Raw genomic sequence first — 18,998 nt, 5'->3', positions numbered from 1 at the left:
AGAGAGAGAGAGAGAGAGAGAGAGAGAGAGAGAGAGAGAGAGAGAGAGAGGAACCTTGGAACCGTGCTTGTAATTCAAATCACTCAAGTCAAAGCAAATTTGCCCATAAGAAACCATTAAAATAAAGACAATTGGTTTCACAAATATAATTAGTTCCCTAAAATAATATATTTTTTAAAATTCTAAATAGCATGTAAAACAAATGAAACAAACATTTAGAACAGAAAAAGTTACTATACAGTATAGGAATCAGCATGTGGTGTGTCATGTGCAGTATGCGCATAAACCAGGAAATACTGCTGCAGTCTGTAAAGACAGGATAATTCTGCAGATCCCCTTAACACAGTAGCGTAGTAACACTAGTATGGACAATATACAGGCTAGAATGGGAAAGCCATGGATTAAGGGTAGAGCATCAGTTACCTCCACAGTCTGACCCTAAATGCAACCCCAGCCTGAAATGGATCTGCCATGATTTGGAAGTTGAGAAAGTTCCTGGGTCAGAGTACAGTACTGTAGACTAGGGATGAGCGAACTTTTGAAAAGTTCGGTTTCGGTTCGATTCGGCGAACTTTCGTGAAGTTCGGATTCTTTTGAACCAAAAACGAACCTTGCTCTAACGGCTGAATAATTGCAGCTACAATAGTGGGAGTGTGATAGGGTATAGTTTCGTTTAGTTGCAGTTGCTATTACAATGAAAAAAGTTGAAAAAAAAAAAGTTCAAAAATAACGAAAAAAATATTTGAAAAAAATTAAATAATAATAATAATAATAAAACAGGAATAATAATAAAATATAGTGAATAAAAGTGCAAAAATAGTGACAAAAATATTAAAAAAAAAAGTTTAGGAGGAGGACTCGGCAGCACTTGATTGCACCCAGGCCAGTATTGTTGAGAAGTGACAAGTTGAGGAGCGTGAGGAGTCAGCAGTAGATAGCACCCATTCCAGTATTGTTGAAAACAGACAAGTTGAGGAGCAGGAGGAGGCAGCAGTTGATTGCTCCCAGGCCAGTATTTTTAAAAACAGACAAGTTGAGGAGCAGGAAGAGGCAGAAGTTGATTGCTCTCAGGCCAGTATTGTTGAGAAGAGACAAGTTGAGGAGCAGGAGAAGGCAGCAGTTGATTGCTCGCCTCTCAGGCCAGTATTGTTGAGAACAGAAAAGTTAAGCAGCAGGAGGAGGCAGCAGTTGATTGCTCTCAGGCCAGTATTGTTAAGAACAGACAAGTTGAGGAGCAGGAGGAGGCAGCAGTTGATTGCTTTCAGGCCAGTATTGTTGAGAAAAGACAAGTTGAGGAGCAGGAGGAGGCAGCAGTTGATTGCTCGCCTCTCAGGCCAGTATTGTTGAGAAGAGACAAGTTGAGGAGCATGAGGAGGCAGCAGTAGATCGCACCCATTCCAGTATTGTTAAAAACAGACAAGTTGAGGAGCAGGAGGAGGCAGCAGTTGATTGCTCGCCTCTCAGGCTAGTATTGTTGAGAAGAGAAAAGTTAAGGAGCAGGAGGAGGCAGCAGTTGATTGCTCGCCTCTCAGGCCAGTATTGTTGAGAAGAGAAAAGTTGAGGAGCATGAGGAGGCTGCAGTTGATTGCTCTCAGGCCAGTATTATTGAGAAGAGACAAGTGGAGGAGCAGGAGGAGGCAACAGTTGCGGCTATACAGTAGTTCACCTATAACAGCTTAACTGATTTTTTTTTTTTAAAAACTACTTTTTTTTTAACTTTTTTTGTTGTGGCTAAACGGAGTTGACGGCACTTAGCAAAGCAGAAACGGACAGGTTTTGTGGCTCGCTGACTTCGCCTCACACTCTATGGAGGGCTTCACTAACTTTTGCTGCTATACGTTACTTCAGCTATAACAGCTTATGAGAAAGAATTTTTTTTTTCAAACTTTTTAAAAACTTTTTTTTGTTGCGACTAAACGGAGTTGACAGCACCCAGCAAAGCAGAAACGGACAGGTTTTGTGGCCCGCTGACTTTGCCTCACACTCTATGGAGGGCTTCACTAACTTTTGCTGCTATACGTTACTTCAGCTAGAACAGCTTATGAGAAAAAAAAATATTTTTGGTGCGGCTAAACAAAGTTGATGGCACCCAGAAAAGCAGAAACGGACAGGTTTTGTGGCCCGCTGACTTCGCCTCACACTCTATGGAGGGCTTCAATTACTTTTGCTGCTATACGTTACTTCACAGCTTATGATAGACAAACTTTTTTTGGTGCGGCTAAACAAAGTTGACGGCACCCAGCAGAGCAGACAACATGTGGCATGTACTTTCAGTCACGGGACAGGAGCTGGTTCAATGCCTCTCTTCTTATGTATCAGCTTATTTTCCATATTCAGCTTTCCCTGGATCTTTATACTTTTTTTTTTCTCTTCCTCTCTCCTGCTTCTCTCCCCAACACTTTGTATTCCTTCTCTATCTCTTCCTGTATCTATCTAGTTGTTTGGCTATCTATCTACAGTATGTATCTCATTTCTCTCTATCTACTGTGGAGCTCCTCTCTCTCTCTGAAGTCCTGCAACATATTGAGAACCTGCTGGCGCGCTGAGGCATTTCCTGGTGCTGAGGAGTGACGTCACACATCTTGATTTTGACAGAAAACCAGGTTACAAGGCATTATAGCAGTAATAATCTCTTGTATCCTGGTGTATTTTGTGAAAAAAGTAAAATTTTGCGTCGCCGTTGTTATTTTTAACAGATTCGTAACAAACTTTCTAAAGTTCGTAACGAATCTGGTTCGTAATGGTTTGGCTCGCTCATTCCTACTGTAGACCATGCTATGCAGACCATGCATAAAGAAAAAAGATGCATTAAATCGTGATGACTAACCCTATCTAGCCATTGGGGTTATTTGCATTTTTTTTTTTTTCTTTTTTCACTTTAATCAAAATTTTATGTTTTTCTGTTTGAGTTCTGCAAAATGAAAGCAAAAATGCTGGTATATGGGAAAAGAATTTAGTGTCAGTGGAAGTTGTAAGAAAGACTCTGCCCAGACTAAATTATTTGACATTTTGTGGTGAATTCCTACAGCAAATTTTGTCACAGAAATTTCTCTGACTGTAAATTCCGTTCATCTGACTATTTTGTTGGCAAGCACATGGTTTTCTTTAAGTTAACCTTTAGTAGGTACTTTATCGTACAGAAATATTGATGCCAAAAACAGCAGATTAATAGGAAACAACTCTAAATAGTGGCCCAAATTTATCAACAGTTGTGTGCCGAAAGTGTAAATGAAGCACTATATTATACAAAAAAAGATTACCACTTAGAATTTACTATTCTGTGCATGATAGTTACACATAAGACACAGCTAAGTGACCTGCCACCAGTTTTTCAACATCCAGTTTCCCAAGAGGAAAATGTGGGCATGTATGTTTCCTTTAACCCCTTAAGGACAGAGCCTGAAATGGCCTTAAGGAGAGAGACAAATTTTATGAATATGACCTGTGTCACTTTAGTCATTAATAACTTCGGGATGCTTTTACCTATCTGGCTGATTCTGAGATTGTTTTCTCGTGACATATTGTACTTCACATTTCTAGTAAAATGGAGTCGATACTCATAACGAATCTTTATGAAAAAAACCCAAATAATGTGAAAAAATGCATTTTTCCAACTTTGAAACTTTTTTGCGTATACAGAAAGTGGTTATACCACATAAATTATATATTAAATAGCATTAGCAACATGTCTAATTTATGTTGGCAGCATTAATTAAAAGATCTTTCATTTTTTTAGACAATAGGAAGCTTAAAACATTAGCAGCAAATTTCCAAATTTTCAGTAAAATTTCAAAATCAGATATTTTTAGGGACCTGTTCAGCTTTGCAATTAAAGTGTATTTGAGGGGCCTGTATGTTAGAAAGCCCCACAAAGCACCCCATTTCAGAAACTGCACCCCCCACACTCTGCAAAAGCATATCCAGAAAGTGTTTAACCCTTTAGGGGAGTCACAGAAATAAAAGCCAAGTGTGTAAGAAATTTGAAAATTTTAATTTTCTGTGCAGAGATTTTATTGTAATCCAATATTTTTCATAATTATAAACCTATTATCAGAGAAATGCACCCCAATGTTGATTGCCCCGTTTCTGCAGTTTATAGAAATACCCCATATGTGGCCCTATTGCGCTATTTGACCACAAGGGTTTGTACTGTCCTGGCCGCACAGAGGCTTTCTAATTGCATCATGGCACGCCTCTAATGGGAATGAGGACCATGCCTATTTAGTTGGGGAAAAGGGACAATTTTAATTAATTTGGGGGTATTAGGCCAATTATTAGTTTATAAGGTTGAAAATGACAGGTGTCCATCAAATTCAACCTGTGTTGATCCAGAGGAAGGCAAAAAACCCTCGTGAGGCAGACGACAGTAGCCTCATCACAGGGGAAAAATTCCTTCCCGACTCCATATTGGCAATCAGACTAATCCCTGGATCAACGTGACCCCTGAAATAGAAATAAGGGACAGGGTGTCACACTGGTAAGTGGTGTCCTTCCTGATCCCCCTTTTACGGCGCACTCTGCATTTCTTTTGGGATCTCCCCTTTTTTCCAGTGTGGGGGACTTCACCTGGAAAATGTTGTCCCTGTACGATACGGGGTCCTTTATATCCAGAAGCGCTGGGGCCTGCTCCGTGGCTGCCGAATATCAGGGCTTTGATCACTGCTTCCTGGAAATCAAGGAATTTCCTCGGGTGGCCGGCATATCGGTACAGCACAAAAGCGTTGTACATCGCTGTCTGTACCAGATATACGGCCACCTTTTTATACCACGTTCTGGTTTTTCTCGTGGCGTTATATGGTTTCAGGACTTGATCTGAGAGATCAACTCCTCCCATATACTGATTGTACTCTAGAACACAATCAGGTTTGTTCACCACGTTTGTGGTACCACGTACAGTGACAGGGGTGACGCTATTCCTGTGAATTGTGGTCAAAATAAGGACATTGCGTTTGTCCTTATATTTGACCAACAACATATTGTCACAGGCATAGGTCTTGCTCTCCCCCCTTGGCATTACTTGTCTAACAGGGTTACTTGGGAGGCCTCTTTGATTTTTTCGGATCGTGCAAGCTACAGTAGCTCGGGCAGCGAGTGACCGAAACAGGGGGATGCTGGTATAAAAGTTATCAACGTACAGGTGATAACCTTTATCCAGCAGTGGGAAGATCAGTTCCCAAACAATCTTCCCACTAACTCCGAGGATGGGGGGGCATTCTGGGGGCTGGATTTGGGTGTCCCTACCCTCATATACTCTAAATCTGTAAGTGTACCCTGAGGTACTCTCATAGAGTTTGTATAGTTTCACGCCATACCGCGATCTTTTGTTAGGAAGGTACTGGCGGAAATGGAGTCTTCCTTTGAAGCTCAGGAGGGACTCATCTACTGAGATGTATTTCTCTGGGATATACATCTCAGTAAATTTGGCTGAGAAGTGCTCTATGACCGGCCGTACTTTGTACAGTCGGTCATACGAGGGATCATCTCGTGGGGGGCACCTTGCATTGTCATTGTAATGCAAGAATTTTAGGAGGGCTTCGAATCGAAACCGTCCCATGGCCATACTGTAAAGTGGGGTACTGTAAATAATATCCCCACTCCAGTATTGCCGAATTGTCGTTTTTTGTCGGTTTGTTTGCGCCACCATCAAATTTACAAAGTCATCAGAGAAATAGAGCTTGAAAAAGTCTATTTCTCTGAGACCTGTGGGGTTAATTTGGATTCCCGCCGTTGCCATAAAGCCAGGAATCCAGGGCTGATAATTTTGAGGGTCTGGGGTCCAGATGGGGTCACCTCTCTGGGGGGTGGGGGGCAGGATGAGGTCACCTGTCTGGGGGGAAGGGGGCGGTATGGGATGACGTGTCTGGGGGGCGGGGGGTGGGTTGGGATGACGTGTCTGGGGAGCAGGGGACGGGATGGGGTCACCTGTCTGGGGATCAGGGGGCGGGATGGGATGACGTGTCTGGCGGGCAGCCTGAGGCGTCCTCCTTGGACGCCTAGGTGGAAAGTCATCATCACTGGATGATGATGATAATGATAATGATGATGAGGATGAATAGAGGAAAGAAGGATCCCCCCATTCATCCTCACTGGCTGTTTCGGTGTCGGAGGCAATAAGCGCGTATGCCTCCTCCACTGAAAACACTCTCTGGGACATTATTCGGGGATTGGTGTATGGGGGGGTATGTAAATGTGATGTGGTGTAGTGTAAAACTTTATTTCAAGTAGTGTAATGTGTAATGTGGGGTAGTGTAGTGTAATGTAGTATTTTATACGTGTTTTTCACAGTAAGGGGGGGAAAAAACCTACGCCAAAAAAGGAGTTGCGGATAAATGCCGCACTTATGTGCGGTACTTATCAGCAGACAGAGGCGGTAGGATATATAAAAAAAAGGGGGGGGGAGGGGGGAAACCTACGCCAAAAAAGAGGAGTTGCTGATCAGCGGCGTACTTACGTGCGATGCTGATCAGCACTCAGCGGCGGAAGGGCGCAAAAAAAAAAATAAATTGTGGAAAAAAAAAAAAAAGCTACCTCTTTACCCCAAAGCCACTGATTAGTCTATTATATACACTAGTCAGCCGCTAGGGGGCAGTACAAGTACCTGGACGAAGATCTACGAAGAAAAACGACGAAAGCCGACGAGAGCCGAGCGAAACCGACAGGAGCCGAGCGGAGCCGAGCGGAGACGACGGAGAATCACGTGGACGTCGCGGGACCGCAGATCTTCCGTCCGGACGCCGGGATCCGGTGAGTATGGTCCTCACACACCACACACACCTTCTCTGCACCTCTTGGCTAACTAGCTGAGGGGTGTAGAGAAAAGTAATAATATTTATTTTTACTTTGATCGCCGCTATTGGCCGGCCGGGCTTGGCCGGCCAATAGCGGCGATCTGGGGGGTGGCACCATGGCCCCCTCCAGTATACACAGTAATGGTGATTGGTGCTGTCTCGTACAGCACCAATCACCATTAAATTCCGGGGCCCCAGGTCACCGATGACCCGGGAACCGGAAAATTGCTGTAGTTGGCTGATTTGAATAATGTGTAATCCACCCCCCCGTGCTGACAAGCTACGATGGTCTGCTGTGTATTACAGCAGCCATCGTTACCGGATCGCCGTGTGTTTACACACAGCGATCCGGTAAACATCGGGCATATGTGTACGCCCGTTTGCGTTAAGTACCACGCTGCGGGGGCGTACACATACGCCCGATGAAGTTAAGGCCAGTTGCACAAAGGAATATTATTTACATAAAAGAGGTCTTTTATGGATATGGTCCGCTCAAGTACTACTCCTGCAACACTTCCTGGTCTTACTCCTACAACACTTCTGCTTTACACTGAAGACATGACACATACTATATGTTGGAATACCTTTTTATACTGACAAATATTAGCTATGGGTGAGCCACAGAGATGGGCTGGGCCAAAGTTTTCAGCTGTGTGTGTGTCTTTATGATGCCGGTACAGCTAGAAGGACCATGGTGGCAGGGCAGAGAACCTGGAAATTCTGGTGCAGGCAGTGTGTCTGTACCAAACTTCCTGCACCAGAAGCCCAGAGAGGTGAGGCTTAAATTACTCTAATCAGAGAAGATGTCACTGCATGTATCTGCGCTGGTATAACTTGTAATATACGTCTCAGTATACTGGGTGTGGTCAGTAACAATTTGACTACAATACAAGGGGGTGCTGATAAGTCTTTGGCTTTACCCAGAAAGAAATGATATAGGAAGATTATACTTTACATTTATTCCACATACTTTCCACTGATGTCATCACACTTCTTACATCAGTATTCCAAGTTCTGTGAGCCTTGCAAAAAGAAGGATTTCGGTTGTGCCTCAAACCAGTCATCTGTAGCAGCCATGGCATCAGAAATGGTGTGAAATTTTGTTTCCTTGAGGTGTTTCTTCAGGTTTAGAAATGGATGATAGTCGGAGGGAGCTAGTTGTGGTGAATAACATGGTGGTCAACCAGCTGGGAGCCTGGCTCCACAAGTTTTGCCATGGTCGCTTGTGCAGTGTGAACGGAGGTGTACTCTTGCAGGAACAAGGTTCCTTTGTACAGCTTGCCTCGTCTTTTGGCCTTGAGAGCTGCCTTCAGTTGGTCCAAAAGTTCAATGTAATACCTTGCATCAATGGTGGAACCATTTTGAAGGAAGTTCACTAGCAGCATACCCTCCTTATCCCAGAACACAGACACCATCACCTTAGTGACTGATTTTTGCACCTTAAACTTCTTTGGACCAGGAGAACCACTGTTCCTCCTCTCTTCTGACTGCTCCTTGGTTTCAGGGTCATACAAATAAATCCAGGTCTCATCCATAGTGACCAGTCGATCTAGGAAGTTCTTATCAGTCTGGAAACTCTGACAAATGGACCAGGAAGTTTTCACTTACATGCTTTTTGGTCTGTTGTCAAACATCTGGGGACCCACTTTGCAGATAGCCTCTTCATGTTCAAATGTTCATGGATAATGATACAAACACAATCACGAGAAATCCCCATGATGTTTGCTATTCCTTTAGCTGAAATTTGCTTATTCTCCAGCATGAGGTTGAGCACAGCATCGACGATCTACGGAACAGCGACCACTCTCTGTCGTCCAGGACGTTCCTCATCATTTCTGCTTAATCGGCCCATTTTAAATTTGGCAACCCAGCTCTTACCTGTAGAATATGAAGGGCACTGATCCCCCAATGTCTGCGACATATCACTATGAATATCCTTAGCAGACTTTCCTTGCAGAAGCAAGAATTGTATCACTCCTCTGCTCTCATTTGCTGTGAATATTGCCTTAGAATCTGCCATTTTTTTTCCTGCGTACCTAGATCACTGTCGCCATAAGCTACATACACGAAATTTGGAAAAGTATTTATTTCAAAAAACTAATTAGAAAAAAATATAGATTAGACCCATGAGGCTTTCATGTGATGTAACATTCTTTACCATAGAAACAAAAAATAAAAACAAAGCCAAAGACTTATCAGCAGCCCCTCGTATATATGGGGATAATTTTTCCCCCTTGTATACTGGTATTGTTGGTAATATTTTCCTTGGTATACTGAGTTTGTTGCAGTTAGGCGGTATTAGAGATATTTACTCCTTGGATACTAGTGTTTTTTTGGTAACAGAGATATACATAGAAAATTGTGTTATCTATATTAATATAAATAGGCACGGTACCTGGCAGATTGTCATCAAGGGAACATTTACACATACTTTTTACTTCCACATTTTATACTTTGTGATTTAATCAGTATAAATACATTGGTCCTTTTACACTAAAAGATTTCTCGGCTGTGGGTTTGCAGTGCCTTTACACGGCACAAGAAACCGAGCTGTCGCGGTGCACAAAAGATACCAGAACACAAGCAGTCTATACATTCCATCCGCGTTGCTTGTGATCCGGCATCTGCCGGCTGCATCTTCAGGCCTCACCTCCTCTGGCCATCAATCATTCTGGAGGAGACGGCATCCTAAAGATACAGCAGCAGATAAGTATGGAAGAGACGGAAGCTGATTCACAAGCAGCATTGTAAGTATACACTGTTTGTGATCTGGAAACTGACAGCACAGATATATGGATATCAATGCTGTCAGTTTATCTTTATCGGTATCAGCTGCACAAACCCCTGGTTGGAAGATATGAAGCCGATAATGAGAAATTTTGTAGCAAGCTAAAAAGATATGACCAGCCAAGAATCAACCCGGTCTTCAGCTGATCGCTGTCACTTTTACATGGGCCGATTACTGTCCGCACAAGCATTTCTAGCAATGCACCTGGCCGATAATTAGCCCTTGTAAAAGGTCCTGTGGCCTGCAGCATCAAATCCAGAGTGGATTAAGTACATGCTAATGTAACCTAATGTTTGGAGACTACTTGTGGCCAGTGCCCCTCCCTTTGGTCACATTTAGACCCAGCGGCACAGGACAGCAGTGCTAGCCAACAAGTCACTGTGCTTTCCCTAATTATATACACTGTCTGCCCAAAAGTCAATATCTGGTGGTGTTTTATTTGTATATTTACTGAAAATATATGTTATTCAAATATTCACCACAAGGAAGGAAATTAGTGGTTTCCTAACTGTTTGTATATATAGTTTAGATAATGTGTCACAACAGTAGACTTTTCTACATCTGAAAGTGTTCTCATCTGACTCAGAAGCTTTAGCTTCTTTTTTTCGGTACCCAAAATATAGCTAATATAGCAGTGCTTCTTCAAATGTTCCTACAGGGATCCCATGATCCAGTATATGCTGATGTCTTGGCCTAACCAGAGGTTGAACCCTGAGAGGTGGGACCTGGATTTCTGCTGTACTAATAAAATGTGGTGTTATCTAAGTTTTAATTTGTGTATGGGCAAATGCATCCTATCTTTACTAATAATACAATGGATTTATTAAGACTAATATCTCACATGCTAGTTTAACTTAATCCTTCACCAGTGCATGGACACATTGGATTAATGTAGAGAAGGGATGGGGAACCTTTGGCTACAATTCCCATAATGCAAGGACAGCTAAAGCAAAGCCCTTACTCTATTCAAGCTTTGAGCTGGGGCATGTATGTTAGACAGATATACTCGGACTTTGGACAGACAAGACCAAAATAAACATCTTTAACATTAACACACAGTGCCGTGTTTGAGAAAACCAAACAAAGTAAATCAGTGCAAATATCTCATACTAACTGCCAAGCACAGTGGTGGAGAGGCACTGATAAGGCTACTTTTATATTCAAATAACCAGAATATGCTGTTGAAATCCTGCCGCCATGTTTTAGATGCAGGTGTGTACCGAGAGTTGTTCTGGCAGTGACAATGTGTACAATGCAATCATCTGTGCTGATAAAACAATTCCATCTCAGCAGGATTTTGACAGTGTTAAGCTCCTATATATATTGATACCCTTGGGTTTAGGGTAAACACAAAACCATATAGTAACCATATGACGGTATTTTTCAGCAATATGTAGTAGTAGTGGTAGTACTAATGATGTGATGGTATTATTTTGCCCTTGTATACTGGTATTATTGGTAATCTTGGTCTTGGTGTACTGGATTTGGTCAATAACAGTATGAAGGTATGGTGATTACATTTGCTAGTTGTATACGTTGTTATTTGGTAGACCGGTATGAATAATATATTTCAGAAAATTCAGCTATGTCACCGTGTGCTTGTGTGAATGTGCAATTTAAGTGTATATGTGTGAGCGTGGGCATGCAAATATATGCATGACTGTATATTTCGGGTATATGTGTATCTATTGAATACATATTTACATGAAACCGATAATCAGCCCATGTAATATTGTCAGCCGAGGTGTGGAAGGCTGACAAGCTTCTTTTTAGCATCCCTGTAAATCATTGCTTACATGCCACACATCTCCCTATATAAACAGGAGAGATACAGGAATCGTTCATGTGGCCCGGCTGCATATGTACTGCAAACCAGCGCCAATCTCACTGTTCGGAGCTTATTTGTGGACACAGATGACTGAAAGTTGTTCTGTATAAAAGGACATTTACTATAAGGGTTCTTTTACAGGGCCCAACATGGGGCAGCCCAAAATGCAAATGAGCACTGAGCTCTCCGCCGCAGAATCCTGCTGGCCTCAGTGTCCCTCAGTGTCTGTATGGGAGGGCATGCATGCCCCCGCTCCCAACACTCTCCACGCGAAGAATTTATGTGTCAATTCTTTGAGCGAAGAGGGGAGGGGAGGAAGCGGAGGCGCATGCGCTCTCCCATACAGACACTGTGGGACACTGAGGCCGGTGGGATTCCGAGGTAGAGAGTTCCACTGTGGAATTCCGCCAAATTTACTCAATGTGAACTGGCCCTAAGGGGGACATTTTCTGGCGCAGGGGGGACCAAAAGCAAATGAATCTATTTGCACACACTTGTGTGGTGCACGGAGAGGCCGTGTCCCCCTTTGTGTGCGCCCGCACCCCCCATTACGCTACCTTTCTTCTGGTACAAGTGGTGGGATGGGGAGGGGAAGTAACAGGGGGTGCAGCCATATGCAGAGGTTGCCCGGCCTCTGGGCACGCCGCATTTAATATTTTTCCGGCAGAAAAATGTTACGGAAGCCTACCCTAAATCTGAGCTTGAAAAGGTTTCACTGTGTGCACACACGGGATTAATGTAGAGGCATTGCGCTTCTACATAAATCTGCCGAGCATCGGCATTGCAGGGACATTTTTAAGCAATAAAACACCGGACTTAATAAATGTCCCCCTAAGCCTCCATACAGTTAGGTATATAAGATACAAAGCAATAGGTATATCTTCCAGTATACCAGTATATCTTCCATCTGTTGGAAAACTAACAGTCACAGCATGTCTAGACAGCTGCAGACTTTCAGTGCATGCTGGGAGTTGTAGTTTCGAATACTACATCTCCCAGCATGTCCTTAAGGTTTACAGCTTTCAGAAAATGCTTAATATTATAATTTCCCAACAAATGAACACATAAAAACATTTTTTTAAACTGCCAGCAGTGGGAGTTGTAATTTGACTAAAAGCTTGTTATTCACAAGGGTTATTATGGAAGTGAATAAGCTAAACGAGAAGTCCTGGGTTGCCTGCTCAGTCTATAAGTGACTGGATGCAGACACCGCTGCAGTCACTGACTGGCTGAGCAGGTAATCCATCAGTGGGGTTTTGTAACATTCAAGCAGCAGGGCCCTGTGTAGCAGGCCAAATTAACCCCCATCCAGAGGTGGTGTAAAGTAGCCTAGGCCAAACTAAATCAATGCAGGCCAGAATATATCTATCTAATGTCAAACGTGGGTATAGTCTGGCCCAGGCCTCAGTATACCCCGGGGGATAAACTCTATACTTACTGTATATCCCTCCAGGCCATAATGTTATTACTTCACTGGTTTTCTCCTCTCTAGCCCAGACCACTGTAGTATAAACTGTATACCTGGGGATGTAAAATAGGCCACAGTATACCCTAGGGGATTTATTTTCATACCCAGGGGTGTAAAATAGCCTAGGCCAGATTATAAACCTGGGTATAGTCTAGATCAGGCCACAGTATACCATGGGGAAAAACTCTATACTTGGGAGGGGTAAAACAGTCTAGGCCACATCATATCCCTCCAGGCCATAATGTTATCATAATATGCAAAAAAGAATCTGTGTAGCCATTTAAGAGTTTCAAAACACAGGACTAGCCAGATATCTCTCCGGGAAGGACCCAGCCAAGGGGTGACTCGTGTGGGGAAACCACCAATACCACCATATTACATGGTCCTATGAGTCATGTTGCTGCTATAATGTCGCTGGTTTTCTCACTTTTGGCCCAAGGGAAACATTCTATACCAAGGGGTGTAAAATAGCCTAGGCCAGACCACATCCCTCAATGCCATGAAGCTGTCACTTCACTGGTTTTCTCTTATTTGTTGAAAATATCTTTGCAGGGCTTCCGGGTCACCTGATCGGTATATGACAGGTCATGTGCTGTTTAGGTGACCCATAAACATTTTGTCCAATAATCACCCTATGTAACGCCACCTTTAAAAGTTAAAGTTTCAGGACGTTATGACTTCCTTATATTATGACCAGTCAAGTTTTTCTAGTTGAAGTAATAAAAGTCTATGGGGGAAATTTATTATCTGCACAATTTTTGGAGCAGGAGGAGCTTTTTATGAGCTGAGCAAAATTTTATGGTTGTTGCGCAAAAATCATTATTTGACACAAGAGCCTTGTTCAATCTTGCACAATTTATGCCTAAAACAGCTTGTCTAAAAAGCTAGGCTGAAAATTCACACATGATCAATCTAATGAAATAAGTAGTTAATAGAAAACCATGCCACCTCCCAGTACAAAAATTTAAAAAAGGTGCAGACAGTGGAAACTGATAGAAAATAGCGCGAAACCCTTAATAAATCTTGCACAGATTTTTGCAAAAAGTGCACAAAATCTCCTCGTAGTCAAAAAAAAATAATGTAAACGCAATGATAAATCCTCCCTATGTTTTTCGACTTTTAGGATTGACGTCAGTTAGCTTCTCACTTAACTTAGCAGACAAAGCTAAATCCCCAATAAAATGTTGAAAATGTATGTAATTCTTGTGTATATCATTCAATGTCACTGATTTCATAGGGATATAATATGCCCTGAGGGGGTATAATCTAGCCTAGGCCACTTTAACCCCGGGTATATTCTGAACTACACTGGCCTTTTACCCCAGAGCCGTGACATACGAGGAGGCTGTCCAAAAATGACATCCAGCGCTTGCCAAAGAGTGGTGACAGCGGCACAGGGACTAGTTAGTTTACATTCTTTATAATGTGTCTGCACTGCCCTGTCTGCAGCATGGGGCTGGATTCCCCACTATTGGGCCCCCAAGATAAAATTCCAAAGGTAGGCCTTAGGTGATATTAGGAGACATCACAGGATTCCACCTACTCTGGAGCATAAAAAACTGTCAGATGGCCACAACTAAGAAGAAGTATGTGAAAGTACAGGTACACGTTAAAGGGAACCAATCACCTAAAAAAACACTATAACACTATTAAAATGTGCTGCAGCAGCGCCCAGCACACTTCCCAGGCATGATTTTAAACTTTCCTTCCTGCAATGTATATTTCCCAAACTTTATATTCTTGGCGTGCTGTATGCAAATCCCCCACAAGTAGTCCTCTGGGCGGTAAGCCGTCAACATCTAGTTACGGTCCCCTGGGCGTTACTCCACGTCAATCACACCCAGGGGCGTAATTCAAATGCCACGTTCTTACTACGCCACGCATGTATAGTACAGCGGACCCGATCCGTACAGTACTGCGCAAGTGCAGGATAGCCTCTAACTCATTGCTGGAGATCCAGCAATGAGTTCAAGGCTATTCTGCACCTGCGCAGTACATCGCGGATCGGGACCGCTGTACTGCACATGCGCGGCGCAGTAAGAACGTGGACGCACCGACGTGATACACAACGCGCCCCGAATGATGTCAGGCTAATTATTCAGTTTGAATCACACCTGTTGGTAATTGACATGGAGGAACACCCAGGGGACAATGATTAAATGTTGACGGCTAACCGCCCAGATGACTACTTGCGGGGGATTTGCAAACAGCGCCAAGAATATAAAGTAAGGTTGGGAAATATACATTGCAGGGAGGAAAGCTAAAAAAGCTTGTCTGGGAAGTGTACTGTGAACTGCTGCAGCACATTTCAATAGCCTTATAGTGGTGTTTTAGGTGGTTGGTTCCCTTTAAGCCTTTCGCTAGATGCTGTGTTTTATGTGACAGATGGAATTTTTTTCCCCTCCCATAACTGATCACCATAGACCTGTACTGTAACGCTAAACTTCTTTCTTTTTTACATTCTGCATTCATTTAGTAAAATTAGGGGGTCTTATAGTTTATCCCTAGTGCTTCTACCTTTCATTGGTAAGGTTCTGTGTTTTAGCTCTATTAAAGAGAAATTAAGTTGATGGACTAAGAAATTAAAAGAAAACGAGGGGGAGATCCTGAGAGGAAGCAAGAATAGCAGCAATTACTAAACATTAACCTACTAAACTCAGACAGCAAGAGAGAAGCACGTAAAAACAGAAGACCTCTGGTAATGCAGGATGAAGGCTATGGCAAAGGTGAAAGGGATATATGGCTGGGTTTACATACAATTGGCAGTCCAGCATTTTTAATGACAACTGATAGCAAAAATGCATAAGTTGTCATCAGGTGTTTTATCCTTTTTCCATTAACCATAATGGCCAGATGACAGCTACCTTCCACCATCACAAATAAATGACATCAGTTTAAATATCTGTTTTCATCCGACGCAGTAGCAAAGCGCCGCCGGATATATGTGAACTCGCTCTAACTGTATTTTGTGTCTTATTACACTTTGTTTAAAGATCTGAACTACGTTTCTGAATAAGATCAGAATACATTTGAATATAAAAAATAGAAGCACAAATAAAGGCAGGTTCACATTTCCACCAATGTTCTATCAGAAGTTAGGCCTTGTGAATACATTAGGCTTTCTTAGTAAAAAGAAAAAAGAAAAAAAAAGAATATATATATATAAATTTTTTTTGTTGTTGTTTGTTTCACTGCTGTTAGCATACTGCAGTAGGTTAAAAACTTACCAAAAACCTTCTTCCATCAATTCCTTGCTTTTTAACCAACTTTTCACAATCCTTAAGGTTGCACTAGAAAACAAAATATATTATTTTAGTATCAAAGAGACTATTAGCTATGACTTCCCTGTATGAACTCCTTGCTCGGAGTACAAGCCATGATTTTTTTTATTTTATTTTTTTGCTACCAAAGTAAGTGAAGCTTAAGTAAGCGAAACTTATGTGATTATAGTAATTCAGTGCCATTAGTCTTGTCAACTACAGAAAGTTAACATTAATAATATACACAAGGTACTCACCATTCTAAAATAATCAATAAGGTCATCCGGACTCCATTTGCTCACTTCAGTGCATGACGGCATCTTTCGAAAATCCATTTATTTTTGTTTTTCTGTTCGCTAATTAGCTTTGATGCTCAATTCATACCAGGCAATAAGTAAATTGTAAACTGTTTTGGGGGATCCTGGCTTGCTTAATCAGTATGATCATAGGGGCTACAGAGTCTTGATGTGTCCAGCACAATGGCGTGTTGAAAATGCAATGCCTATTTTTTAGTATGATAGAGACCAGTAGGCTGATACATCTACAAAGTGACAACTTCCTCCACATTACTAGTTCTCAGTTCTCAGAAAATGCCAGCAGCACATTTCCTTTACCACTTCCTCATTTGCAGCAAGAACTGCAAGTGTAAATGTTTCTTTATGTGTGCAGTTTGTGGAGCCAGAAAAGCCAACATTTTACAATTTGATGTTCTAGATGTTTTTAGATCAACAGACATTATCGGAATGGATAAGGGGTATAAAATAGCATTACACTCCAGCTACCTGAATTTGTATGTATGTGCAATTTTATTTAAATACTTGAAATTTTAACTTATAAAGAAATAATCAGCATCAAGTTCAACAATAAAAAGCTGACAAGTTGCCTAGATCCACAGCCGTCAACCGTTCTGCACTTTATAGGGGTTGGTTCAAGTCTTCAATTTTGTAGCCTCATTGCAGGGGACATTGAAATGAGTTTCCAGCAATATTAAAAAATAATATGTTATTTAAAATCAAAGAAAATACTATACTTGCCTTTTAAAGGGGTATTCCACTTAAACATAACTTATCACATGTTGTTGCCCATGGTGAGATTAACAATTCATTCCATCTATTCAGTCTCCTTCCCTCAGTTCTGATCTTGCTGCTTTGTACTGACGACAAAGAAATTTGTATGTGAGCTGTTCACTTTGTCTCCCCCTCCTCCACCCACCCCTCTGAGAAATGAAATGAACTGTTAGTATCACGATGGGCAGAAACACATGAAAAATTATGTTTTAAACAGAATAACCCTTTAAGTATTCCACCTATCCCATGCCAAAGATTTCCTACTTTACAACCTTGCATCATCATACATCATCATGGTGTCTGCAGACAGGCCTGTATTTAGAGTTCATGCTGCCCTAGGCACTTTGCATGATGAGGTGAACCCCCTCCGGAGCACCAGCGCCCCCTCCCACTTCCCCTCGCACTGCATGGTGTATACCCTGGCACACTCCAGCACCCAGTACTACTGAGCGGCACCCACCGACTGTCAGTAGTACTGGGGTGCCGTTTTGCTTGATGCCCACTCTTCTCATCAACAGACGTGATGGAGGAAGGAAGGAGGCCGGGGACTTAATTTGGGGGCCGCTTCTGTCCAGTGTCGGACTGGGGTACCTGGGGCCCACCAATAAAGAACCAGTGAAACACGACATGCTGACCCACTCCTTTCCTGGATTTATCTGTATCCGTGACAAATCTCAGAACATCCTCCATTTATACAGCTCTCAGGGTATGCTGGGAGTTGTAGTCTCTGAGAGGACAACCCTATAATAAATCACTGTGTGCAGAGTCCTCTCATCAGCCCTGAAGGTCCAGCAATACATCTGTCTACAGAGGCAATTATCAGAGGATTGTACTACTGTACTACAACTCCCAGCATATCCTGAGGGCTGCAGACTGTCAGCACATGCTGGGAGTGGAAGTGCCTGCAGCTGTTGTAGTTGGTTCCTAGGTGCATTATACACTGGATGCTTTGTGGCATATAAGAATACATAGATCTGTGGGGGCTTAGTGCAGGGAAGTGACCCCAGAAAAGCACTAATAGGGGATAGAACAAAAACATCTCCCCCTATCCCCTATTAGTGCTGTTCTGGGGTCACTTCCCTGCACTGAGCCCCCACAGATCTATGTATTCTTATATGCCACAAAGCATCCAGTGTATAGGACCCAACTACAACAGCTGCAGGCACTACAACTCCCAGCATATCCCGAGGGCTGCAGACTCAGTACATGCTGGGAGTTGTAGTGCCTGCGGCTGTTGTAGTTGGGTCCTAGGTACATTATACACTGCATGCTTTGTGAGAGATCAGAATACATACATTTGTGGGGGCTCAGTGCAGGGAAGTGACCCCAGAACAGCAGTTTTTGTTGTGTCCCCTCTTAGTGCTGTTCTGGGGCACTTCCCTACACTGAGCCCCCACAGATCTCTGTATTCTTATATGCCACAAAGCATCCAGTGTATAATGCACCTAGGACCAAACTACAACAGCTGCAGGCACTACAACTCCCAGCATGTACTGACAGTCTGCAGCCCTCAGGATATGCTGGGAGTTCTAGTTCTGCAGCTGTTGTAGTTGGATTCTAATTTAAAAGTTTGTGCTAGTGTACTGTAGTGACCGCAGGGCTGTGACAGTACACTACCACAAACCATACACTGACCCATTTAGACCCCAATGGTACACGGGCTCTGTACACTATAGGGCTAGGTTCACACTATGTAACTGTGCGGCTGTATTTTTTATGCGGCTGTAAATGTGCGGATGAAACTACGGCCGTGGGAAAAAATAGACATGCGGCTCAAAACATACGGTCATTTACTTGGA

At 42.6% G+C, this 18,998-nt stretch overlaps 1 protein-coding gene across 1 annotated transcript in view; it reads right to left on the bottom strand.

Moving 5' to 3' along the window:
- LCP2 (lymphocyte cytosolic protein 2) overlaps window positions 1–16,613 on the bottom strand; it is a 109,348-nt gene extending 92,735 nt beyond the window's left edge. Inside the window, exons 1-2 of the mRNA XM_069956812.1 lie at window positions 16,390–16,613; window positions 16,100–16,162 (exon numbers count right to left, since the gene is read on the bottom strand). Of these exons, the coding sequence (XP_069812913.1) occupies window positions 16,100–16,162; window positions 16,390–16,467 (141 nt within the window). The 5' untranslated portion in view covers window positions 16,468–16,613. The remainder of the gene's footprint in view (window positions 1–16,099; window positions 16,163–16,389) is intronic.
- Between the last annotated feature and the right edge of the window lie 2,385 nt (window positions 16,614–18,998).

This window comes from Dendropsophus ebraccatus, chromosome 1, assembly GCF_027789765.1.
Source record: "Dendropsophus ebraccatus isolate aDenEbr1 chromosome 1, aDenEbr1.pat, whole genome shotgun sequence".
Classification (NCBI taxonomy): Eukaryota; Metazoa; Chordata; class Amphibia; order Anura; family Hylidae; genus Dendropsophus; species Dendropsophus ebraccatus.
Note: the sequence above shows the minus strand (reverse complement) of the source record. Positions and strands in the feature narration are given on the sequence as shown.